Here is an 11581-nt window from a genome sequence, read left to right as displayed (position 1 = left end):
TGAAAGTAACTGTGTCTATGCGATAAAAGACAACAATATAGTAAGTCTGACTGCTGTAAATGACATTCAACCAGGCTACGGAATCTCTACTTTTTATAGCTGTGATTATTTTGGAATAAAAAAAATAGACTGCGAATGTTTTACTTGTGAAAAAAATAACAAAAAAAAGTTTTCTTAAATTGGTAAGTTCTGTTATAAATTTTTGTACGAGGCGTATGCGTTAGCACACACTAGGCTCGGATAGGGTGATTGAAAAGACACAATAAAACACAATTAAATTAAACAGCATAAAAATAACAACTTTCAATGTCACTCAAAGGCCAAGAAAACACAGTTAATATTCACAAAAATTGTAAAGGTCAAAATTATACAGGAGAAAATAAATACTGTCTATAGTCTTAAAGCAACGAACTATTGAAATATATGAAAGTGAAGAATGTAGAAAGAAAAGAGTCAAGTTGAATAACACAATATGTAAACACGCACTGGCCTTGAGCTCGCAAGAGAGTTTAAAAGTTACACGAAATAAATGTGAAAATGCAAGCACTAATAGAGTATAACTGATTGAAATATTGATTAACTATAAACCACTGTCTGTTAAAAAATGCACAATTACTGTCTGTGGAAATACACAAGAGTTTCACTGAGTCTTGCTGTTGATAATCACTGGTAGTTCGATGAGATTAACTATTTAAGCTGGTCTCCAAATTATGCAATGAGCAACTTAAACAAAGCACTAAGTGCACTGCACTGCACAAATAAGTTTTGTCCACTGTATAGCGAGAGTTAATCAGAAGATTTACACTAGCATTTAAGGTGATATATGCACCTTTGAATGCTAGAGTTTGGCAACGTTAACAAAAAGAGTCTTTCTTCGACGAAAGCTGAGTATAATCTAGCGCTTACAGTATACGAAGCTTGCCGCGTGAATACGCACACACATACCTACAGCGCGCCAAGTCGACCAAGCGCACATGCACAGAGCGTTGAGCCGACAGAGACTACAAATGTACACAGTGTACACAAAAGCCGGGCCTACTGTCAGTCGCTCTCATTTCCAACATTCCGCCCGCCGTCAGTCAACGGCTGACAACAGCCATAGACCGGCAGTGGCACCAACTTGTGAATTGGTCTCCTAAGCGCGCCCACTGAGGTCTTGAGAGTCACCACTCTAACCAGGCCACTCTTGCCTGGGTGGACGTCGACGACTCTGGCCAGCGGCCACTTTCCTGGTGGTAGAGTCTCACTAGTTATAAGCACCAATGAGCCTGTCTTGATGTCATGAGCTGGAGTATGCCACTTGGAGATTGAGTTTAATCTAAGCAAGTACTGTGTGGACCACTGCTTCCAAAACCTTTGTTTTTAAGCTTGGATTAGCTGCCAGCGAGTGAGCCTTGCTGGAGGTAAATCCAACAAGCACGGGTCTGGTGGTAAGTTTAGTGCTGATCCTACTAAGAAGTGTCCTGGAGTAAGCGTGTCTAAATCCTCTGGATCATTGGTAAGTGGTTCTAGTGGTCTAGAGTTAAGTATTGCTTTGATTTGAGTGACCAACGTCGTGGTCTCTTCAAGCGTGTAAAGAGTGTCTCCCATAGTCCGATGGAGATGGTGTTTCATCGACTTCACTACTGCCTCCCATTTTCCTCCCATGTGAGGAGCAGCTGGAGGGTTAAAGTGCCACGACGTTACATCTTGGGCGAGCATGGCTGATAGATAAAAATTTTGACTGATTGATTCTGAGTATAACTGTTGAAGAGCCCTGTGTGCACCAACGAAGTTCGTCCCACAATTAGAATACAACTTAAATGGACGTCCCCGACGTGAGACAAATCGCCAATACGCTGACAAGAATCCTTCGGTAGAGTAATCTGTCACTGCTTCGAGATGCACAACAGAGGTCGATAACACACGAACACACATATCTAACCCTTGTATGTCTTCGACCCTCTGCCGCGCCAAGATTTGAGATGTATCGGACCTGCGTAGTCGATACCTGTGTGAGCAAACAGTCTGGAGGGAGTCACCCTGGCCTCGGGTAACTGTCCCATGAGTTGTTGTGCTCTTTGTGCCCGGTACCTGGTACATTTGACACAGTAGAGGATTCTGGATTGGATGGGGGCCCTTTCACCGATTAACCAAAACTCTTGACGAGTTTTGCTAAGAGTGAGCTGAGTTCCTCCGTGTAGAGTTTTTCGATGAGCCTGATCGATAACCCAACTGGTGAATTAAGCTTGACGAGGAAGTAGGGCTAGATGTTTTGCATCAGGTCTGAGCTTGGCATTCATAAGTCTGCCTCTCACACGCAGTATGCCAGCATCATCAGTATATGCCATCAACCGGTGAAAAACATGGCCCTTTGGGAGAAAACCTGATTTGAGCATCTTGATTTCCTCCTTAAAACGTTTCCTGTTGAATTAATCTGATGAGTAAGAGCTTAGCTTGAGTGATGAGTTCTGCAGTGACAGCTACGGATGATTTCTAATGTGTGAGTAAGGCTTTGAACTTGGAACAAGCAAGCAAGAGGGTGGCTGTGATACGATAGAGTTTGTGCAATGTGGAGCTGGACTGAGTGAGCCTGAGTAAAAACTACGAGTCGAACGAATAAATATAAATAATATTTAAACTCTATTTTCCCCTTAATGTTAGCGTAATACTCACGGCATGAACAGTTATTGACACTTATGGGTACTAGTAATGCAATCCATTTGTTACGTATTATGTTAGAAGTATCTAGGATCCGTCACTCCAGAGAGTTTGGCTAGATCAACTCGTATTTGTAGCCACCTCTGAGCGAGAGCATCTGGTATTGGTGTATCCCATGTAATTTTGAGTAGCCACAATTCCTAAATGATGAGTTTAGCTGCAACAATCACTGGAGCAACTATTCCAAGAGGATCGAAGATTTGAGATATTTCTAAAAGAATTGTTCTCTTCGTTGGAGTTTGACTGAGAGGCTAGAGTGTGCACTGAAAGGTGAGATTGTCTGAAAGGGGCTTCCAAACTATTCCGAGTACTTTAGCATCAGAGTCATCGAAAGAGAGTTCTGATTCTTCACTGGAGTTTGAGTAACTCAATTCTGGCGAGTTTGAGTGCCACTTAGCCAGGGGCAATCCGCTCACCATGCACAGCTCCTTGAGTTGGAGGGCCTGCTCGTTTAACTTGGTGAGAATCCGGGTCACCTGGGGGTAACGGTGCCCTTCATTCTTCACTAGCTCTAGCAGTGAGCGTGTGGCCAGAAATGGAGCAGGCCTCGTACCGTAGGTCACTGTGGTGAGCTGGAAGTGAGCTTCCTCGTGAGTCTTGCTATGCCAGTTGATTCGCTGAAAAACCGAATCGTCTCGATGAACCTTGATCTGACGATACATCTTGGAGATGTCCGCAGAAAAAGTCCATTTGAATGTGCGTAACCAGAAGAGTATATCTGTTATGTTGGGTAGTAGATTAGGTCCCGTGTGAGTTATGCTGTTGAGTAAAAGTCCAGAGAAAGTGAGGGCTGATTCATTGAAAACAACCCTGATTTTGGCGTTGTCTTCATCTTCCTTTAATACGATGTGATGAGGCAGATAAAAATGAGGCTTGATGTTGAGCTCATCTGCAGGCACCGGTCGCATATGGCCAAGACTCAAATATTCATTCATAAAATCTGTATAGAGCTTGTCGTACTTGTCGTCTGTTCTGAGCCTGGCAACCGTGTGATCGAAGCATTTACGAGCACGGTTGACTGAGTTGCCCAGCAGAGATGGAGATTGCTGCTTCAGAGGAAGTTTCACCACGTATCTTCCGGTGCTATCCCGAGAGTGAGTTCGCACGAAGTGTTCCTCACACTCCTGTTCCTCTGGTGTAAGCTGCGAGCTTGACTTTGAAGGGACCTCTTCTTGAATCCGGAAGTTAAAGAGTAATTCCTGAAGTTTATCTTCTATTTTTGAAACGATATGGTGAGTGTGACGAGTAATCTTTGTAACAGGCTGGTTAACGCAACCTGATAAAATCTCACCAAACAGTGTACGTTGAGCGATAAGTTCTGATAAAGAACCTCTGAGCAGATTTGAGGTGATTATAGCTAAATAGTAGTCAGTGCCAAGTAGCAAATCTATGTCTTGTGGCAGATAGAAATGGGGGTCAGCTAACTCCAGAAACTCCGTATGCAGCCACGATCTTGTCTTACATTAAAAAGTGGTAGTTACATTAAAAAGCTGTTACTCTAGGCAAGACGTGGAGCACCACATCGACGCTGGAGTCAGAATATAATGAAAACAATCTGAGTTCTACTTTACCAAGTGCTTTACTGACTGCGTTGCCTCTAATACCCAGGATACAGATGTCGGACTTCGTGCGCGTCAGCTGCAGACGCTTCACAGCATCTTCCAAAATATATGATAATTCTGAACCTTGATCGATCAGAAGCCTGAGATGATGATGTGCAGCTGGAGCACGTACCTGGGCTACTGCTGCTGGCAACAAGATAGATAAGTGACTAGATGTTTGGTTGGACGATGTGATCCTTGTTGAGTTTGATTTGACGTTGACTCTGGGATGAGTATTACTAGATGTGGAGTTTCGACGATGAGTGTGTCTGATGACTGCACTGATTTCCTATTCTTGATGTTGAGTCGGCTGAGACGCCAACCTGCTGATCGGTTTGCAACAATTGAGCGCCGTGAATCATGGTATGGTGAGCCTTACCACAGGTTTGGCACCTCACAGGTTGTTCATACACTTAGCAGCAGCATGACGGCCCAAACAGTTGAAGCACAAAGGCTTGTCATCTACGAACCGGTATCGTTGGTCAATGGAGAGGGCCGCGAATTCCAAACAACGAGCAATAAAGTGTTGCTGGTTGCAGTACGTGCACGGGAACACTGGAGGAGCCGGTCTATCATCCTGCGACCGAGCCGAATTTCCAACCCGAATCTGCTGAGCGTTGCTGCCCGGTTGAGTGTTGCCGAGCGGATAAGTTTGACCTGTATGAGCGTGCTGAGCTTTGCTCGGATTGGATTGAGTCTTACTCGATGTGGATGAGTTATCTTGTCTCTTGGTTGACTGAGCATCAACCATCTCCAAGGCTTGGGCCCGCTCGATCAAAAACTCCTCTAAGGCTTCGCATGCCGGGAAGTCGGCTCTTGCAGGTGTCGATGTTTCCCACGCCTCTTTGGTGAGTCGATCCAACGCTCGGAGCAGCTCATCCACGAACAAGGCATCCAGCACCTCTTGAGCAGAGCCAAGGCCAGAAATAAGCCTGCGAAGCTTTCGACTCTTCGTTGCCAAATCCATCAGTGACCCAACGCTGCCAACACGCATCGGTAAAATGCGTCTCTTGGCCTGCAGCAGCTGTGCGAGCACAAACCACTTATTCTCATATCTCTTGAGCAGAGCATCCCAAGCGATCTTGAAGGATTCAGCAGTGAGAGGGAGTCCCTCGGTAAGCTTTGCCAGCTGGCCCGAGAGCGACGCTCGCAGGTAGTAAAGGCGCTCCAAATCAGTGAGCCTCTTGTCTTCTATAATACTTGAGAAAAGATCTCGGAAACTCACCCATTCTGTGTAGTTGCCAGAGAACTGCGGAAGCTTAATCTCCGGGAGCTTGCCTCGTTGAGTGTGACTGACAGTAGTTGCTGCCGCTGATGAGCTTGCCTGTGGATCCGGATGGGCAGCGAGCAGCCGGGTTATGAATCTTATTGACCTCGAGTATGCCTGCTGCGCGGCTCCCGACGCACTCTGACTGAAATACTCATTTCTAAGCAACACCGCCGGGCTCGCATTTTCAATGAGAGCATGCTTACGCTTAAACTCCTCATGGAGTGCGACGCAGTCCTCTCTGAGCTGCATGGCCTCAGCGTGACTGCACTTCGCAGTCGCCTCCTTAGCAGCTTTGCCGAACTGGCTCAGGCCAATTATGCGCGCTCTCTGTAAACATAACGATCAAGCGCTTCAGTCAAACAAGTTGACTGACCTCTATCATTTGCAATGCGCTAGAGATGGACATAAGTACAATGTTCGAAGCTGTCTCTTTTTACGCTTGCTTCAGCACTCAGCACCGCACGTAACAACTGTAAGGAGATTCAAGGTAGTGAGCTGCAAAACTGTTGCCTTACGGTGCAAAAACTGCAAAGCGTATATATCTATATATAAAATTTGCCACGAACAGCAAGTTAAATCCTGTGTTAATCTTATGAGTCGTGACAGCCAATCAGCTACTGTTCCGCGTTCTGCTGCTCACTCATAGGGATATTATAAATCTATATATTTATAATATCTCTATAAATATATAGATTTATAATATCTCTATGTGCTTACTCTCTTAAAGCTCACTATGTGAACAACAAGCAGTCTATATTTTTTATGTGTGTATGTCTATAACTAGTAAATTTTTTTAATAATGTTAACACTATCCGATATATATTGATTGAAAAATCTATTTCTTAGAGAGTTACTAATCAATAAACTTTAAATCAGTGAGTAGTCTTGACCACTCCAAATAATAAGGTTGTGTTCGTGATTGCCCGTCGGCTTCTTAATGGCTTCTTACCGTCAACATAATTATGACTTTTATATTTTAAGTGATATTTATGTTGACGGTAAAAAACCATTAAGAAACTGACGGGCAATTGCGAACACAGCCTAAGGCTATAAGTCCATTAGAATTAAGAGGTAATACTGAACGTTGTTTAAATTTTTGTTTTATAACTACGAAACATCTTAAGAGATATATCATAAGAGTCAATAAATACAAAACTCTTAGCAATTCTTAAACAATTTTTTGAATAAATTTATTTTACAAAACAATCGGTTTTTTTTATTTCATGACCTATTAGGAAAAAAACTTTTTTATCTAGAATTTGTTGTCAATACATACTCTTTAATGCCAATATAATATTTTATGTAAGGACTGGTACAGTTATTGAATGTATAAATGTTTACAAGATAAAGTTCAATCAAATATTAAAATTAAGTCTAGTACTTAATTCAAGGAAATGGTTAGCAAGATACAGGAAATTTATAAGATTGGATAAAAAGTGGTTATTTATTTCTAGCAGACAGAATAAAATGTCACGCATACAAATACTGTAAATAAAATTTTTGCTTTTAGAAAAAGTAGTTTTACTTTACTATAAACATTTACGGTAATATATTTAGAAGAATGTTTAACTATCAAATGATTATGACTATGTTTACAAGGAAATGTATATTTTCAAACAATATTTATATAAAGTAAAATATGAAATACAACTTCAATTTGTCAGAAACTTAAAGTATGATTTAAAAGTCCCATTTTAATGTACATGCTTGGAAAACATTTGTTTTTGCGGTGGAAACGTATCACTGTACTGCTAATGATATATTGGTCACTACTCCTTTTATAAGATATAACTTATATATTTTACAAGTGGCTAAGAACTTTTAATAAGGTGTTCTCACAATAACTAAGACTTCTGCAGAACAACGTCACAAATTTAAATAATATAAAATGATACAGTAAAAAACGTAGTACTTTTATTAAAAACACCTAATAATTACGTCAAATCTTTAAGGTAACCTTTAATATTTACAATAAACTTCAGTATCAACTAAGCCTTATCTTATTAAGTGATTTACAATACAAACGAATTTAAATATATATAATATATAAATATCTGCAAATTTTTTATTTACTTATAAATATTTACGTATATTTTAAATATATCCGATTATTTTTGTAAGAGTTAAATGACGTATAATGCCTGGTCCACACAATAACCTTTCTGTCTCTATCATGACTTATGCAGACAGTCCTCATAACTATCTCTGCTCTTTAAAGAATTTGAAAAAGTTATAGGGACGTCTTCATAACTTCTTAAAAGTCCACATAAGTCCCCTTTTAATTCGAATATTGTCCGCATCAGTACCTATCTATAAATATATATTTGTGTATGGATTGCTTTTCTTATTCCTCAACGTTGGTATGATAATTTATAGCACATTCAATCATAAACAAATGTGATATTTGCTATCTTGTTATGCAGTCTTCTGTTAACAAAACTTAACCAATGCGAAAATCTGTAATCACACCAAAAATTCTAATAATTTCGTTACTTACTAAACTCTTATTTATTAATGTTTCTATTACTTATTTAATTTTATAAGAAATATAAAATAATTTTAATTGAATCTGACATTAGTGGTAATACACCCCTTCACTAATTTACGCTGCAGCACGTATTTCATAAAGTATTTTTTTTTTAATCTTTGTTAATAACTCTACACGATAACATTTTAGCTTCATTATTGTTAATACTATTCAATATTTTTTGAATCATACATGACACTATTTTGTATTTACATTTTTGGAAGACTAATAAATAAAATTAAGGTTTAATTAGGTACGCTTTCAAATGGAGCTTCACAATCCCCTCAACACTGGCATGAAAATCATGGCACGATCAGTCATAGACAACCGTGGGTACTGACTAAAAGATTCAATGTTAATTATAAATATATACGTCCATACATACACATGGTAACGTAGGATAATACAAACATTATAAATATAAATAATATTTAAACTCTATTTTCCCCTTAAGGTTGGCGTAATACTCACGGCATGAACAGTTATTGACACTCATGGGTACTAGTAATGCGATCCATTTGTTACGTATTATGTTCGAAGTAGTATTTCTGATTAGTGACCGGATTTTATCGATAGGATATAAATTGTTATCACAATTTTTAATTATGTCATGATTTGGAAATGTTGTATTTTTATTTCGAATGGCACGTAATTTTTATTATGTTATATATTATATTAACATGAAAGTCATTCAAAATAATATTATAAATGTATTCGCTATGTGCAGTAATCCTAAACAGCACAAATTGCACGGTAAGAAGGAGGCGATGCTGGATAACACGATTACATAGCCTTGTATGGGCTGCAAACTTTGTTAATAGTTTTTTGTAGATTCAATCTATTTTTGATACTTAAAATATGGATTTTCAGTGTTAAGAATTTGTATTAAACAAAAAACAATTTTTGTTACATTATTTATTTATACATTTTTTTATTGAATATCAATACTTCAAGTGTCAAAAATGTATCAAAACTACAAAAAACAATTAATTAAGTTTGCAGTTCATACAAGGCTATATATGGTGACAAGCACTCATACGTACTCTGAAGGAAGCATACAAGGCTGCACGACCATTATCACCTATCAAGAAATAAGAGTCGAATATCTTCTCTCTTCAACATATAATTATTTTACATGTTAAACATAACAATTGACAGGTTAGTCTGATAGGATCCTTAAATACATCTGTGCACACTCACTGTTTGGCATTCTAAAGATAATTAGTTTTCTATTTATCAATAAAATTATTTTAATTATGTTGGCTTAGAAAGGTGTGAATTATTAAATTTTTTTCCAATTTACAATTAATTTTCTTCAATGTAACCTCTATTTATTTCTTGTATATTTGGAAATGTGTATCTTTTTTTTTTTCTTTTAGTTGTAAGAGAAAATTATTGGTGCAAATATTTTCATCAACCAGAGATCGACTAAATATATTTTACTCTGACCTAATAAGTTTTTTATTCTACCAATTTACAGCTTCTTAATTTAATTTACAAAAGTTAAATGTTTTGGCACAAATGCATGCCAAACAAAAAGTTGTCAGACAGCTTGTTTTTTATAAACTTATTTTAATCTAGGAGAAGTGATTCCAAAAAGTTTTGATTTAAGTAATAGTGAATTTAATATAATATCAGAACTAGTAGATATAAGAGTTAATGTTAAATTGTGGAATTAAATGTTTTTTTTTTTTTTTAATTTCGAAAAAAGATTATTGAAAAAGTTCATACACACATATAATGTTACATAAAATAACTATCTTGATAAAGTAGAAAACGTTAACTATCTCTGGTAAGCACATTGGCAGATCGTCACATAACAGCATATTAGTAGAGTTGATAGACTAGCTGAAACGCACAAGGATGAATTGAGATCGCTGAATCAACAATTAAATAGTAAATCTTACAGACTACGCCAGCCACTTAAAATCACAAATAAGTGATTGTATAGTTTTAACCCTTGAATACAAATTTTTTTATCATGTCATTTAAAAATAAATATTCTTTAAGTTTATAAAAAGAGATGGCTGTGTGAATAAAAAGAAGTATTCTTTTTTACCTATTTTTTACCCTATCTAATATGGGCTTTACAAATACTAAATAGTTCATTTAAAAATTTCAAATAATAATTGACATATCTTTCAGTGCATTTCAATCAATCCAGTAACTCATCTTAGGAGACGCTGTTTTAAATTGCTTCATGATACAAATAGCCGATAGCGTGTAACATTATCTACTTCTACACGCTCAAGGATACTGAAATAGTTAAAATAAAGCCGTTATTCAAGCAGTCCGTACATATCTTAAAGGCGTGGAAACATCTGACACCATCTTGAATGCCTTTAGTACATCTATTAGTCAAAATTTTTCTGCGAAACTATCTTATAATGACATATGAGCTAACAGCTATCTGAGAAACAAAATAATTTCACGTAAAGCTGATTTACAAAAAATTTCAATATCGTATTTCATAGATAGCTGTAATGTGCATTTTGCTAACAGCAATCTGAGAAACAAAATAATTTCACGTAAAGCTGATTCACAAAAAATTTCAGTATCGTATTTCATAGATAGCTGTAATGTGCATTTTATTATTTGTTGGCTGTAAGATTTTTATATAAGTTTTTGTGGCAAACATTTTAATAAAATCAGGTGTTCTATTGTGATTACCATAAAAATTATTATACTTCAGAGGTATACGTAGAATACAATGCAATATTTTTATGCTGTTATATGCAACCTGAAAAGGATATGAGATAAATCCAAAGAACCAATGTAACTAAAGAGAATAAAGAAAAATTACCCCATTACAATAATGTTTTAGATACTGTTTCTCCTTAAAAACACTATCATAATATGTTCTAAGATTAGATGTCGAATTTTTTACAAGTTTTTTTGTGTTTTCACAAGGTTTTTTTTGCATAGAAACAAGAACAATTTGGACAAGGAATGTCATCCTCTCTCAATGGTTTTAATTTTGCTGCTTTCACTGCAATTCCATAATTTTGAAGATAGTATCTATACCCTGCTTGATGAATTTCTGTTATCAACTTTCTTGTTCGGAAGTATAACGAATCCATATCAGCTTCTTAGATTTATTTTTATCGGAGACACTTTCACTGAACGATCTTTGCAATAAAACTTCCGTTATCAGACTTTTAGCGAAGATAGAATACGAAGATAGATAACGAAGTTAAATATAAATGCAAAACCTCAGTGAAATTTTAGATAAAAATAAATAATTGCTTTCTTCTCTATGGTGTATTGTAAACATTTCTATTTATAACTTAGTGATTCAATAACTAGTTATTGTTCTGATAAATTAATTTGGTTTTTCTACGTAGATATATCTTGCTTATTTTAAAAGTGCCTTTCTGAGTTTCAAAATCCCTAAATATGGAGTATAAATGTGAAACAATTGCTTAAAAAACGAATAAAAATAATAATAATATGTGACTTACAGAAAATTCTATGTTTGATTAA

At 36.9% G+C, this 11581-nt stretch overlaps 2 protein-coding genes across 2 annotated transcripts; both read right to left on the bottom strand.

The window, feature by feature from the left end:
• Positions 1-1041: 1041 nt before the first annotated feature.
• Positions 1042-2378, bottom strand: LOC149375703 (uncharacterized). The gene is made up of 4 exons (XM_089598040.1): positions 2298-2378; positions 1991-2198; positions 1386-1703; positions 1042-1286 (listed from the first exon to the last, which is right to left on the bottom strand). The coding sequence occupies exons 1-4, from the start codon at positions 2376-2378 to the stop codon at positions 1042-1044; spliced, it is 852 nt and encodes a 283-aa protein (XP_089454166.1).
• A 573-nt stretch (positions 2379-2951) lies between these two features.
• Positions 2952-5953, bottom strand: LOC149375702 (uncharacterized). Its single transcript, XM_089598039.1, has 4 exons — positions 5945-5953; positions 4700-5898; positions 4272-4540; positions 2952-3976 (listed from the first exon to the last, which is right to left on the bottom strand). Exons 1-4 carry the CDS (start codon positions 5951-5953, stop codon positions 2952-2954), a joined length of 2502 nt encoding a protein of 833 aa, XP_089454165.1.
• Positions 5954-11581: the final 5628 nt, after the last annotated feature.

The sequence above is a fragment of the Copidosoma floridanum genome, unplaced genomic scaffold (genome assembly GCF_036245765.1).
Source record: "Copidosoma floridanum isolate Cflo_tuat_1 unplaced genomic scaffold, Cflo_Japanese_pri ptg000004l, whole genome shotgun sequence".
Classification (NCBI taxonomy): Eukaryota; Metazoa; Arthropoda; class Insecta; order Hymenoptera; family Encyrtidae; genus Copidosoma; species Copidosoma floridanum.
This window is presented reverse-complemented; position numbering and strand designations above follow the sequence as displayed.

Excerpts from the sequence above, each read along its gene's own strand:
- LOC149375703 (XM_089598040.1), bottom strand. The coding sequence starts at position 2,378 with ATGCTCAAATCAGGTTTTCTCCCAAAGGGCCATGTTTTTCACCGGTTG. Across the intron at positions 1,704-1,990 it reads CAGACTGTTTGCTCACACAG|CCATGCTCGCCCAAGATGTA; the intron begins GTATCGACTACG and ends TTTATCTATCAG. Across the intron at positions 1,287-1,385 it reads ACCTCCAGCAAGGCTCACTC|CTCATGACATCAAGACAGGC; the intron begins GCTGGCAGCTAA and ends GGCATACTCCAG.
- LOC149375702 (XM_089598039.1), bottom strand. Across the intron at positions 4,541-4,699 it reads GCTAAGTGTATGAACAACCT|TAATACTCATCCCAGAGTCA; the intron begins GTGAGGTGCCAA and ends CTCCACATCTAG. Across the intron at positions 3,977-4,271 it reads CGCAGTCAGTAAAGCACTTG|GTTGCGTTAACCAGCCTGTT; the intron begins GTAAAGTAGAAC and ends AGATTTTATCAG.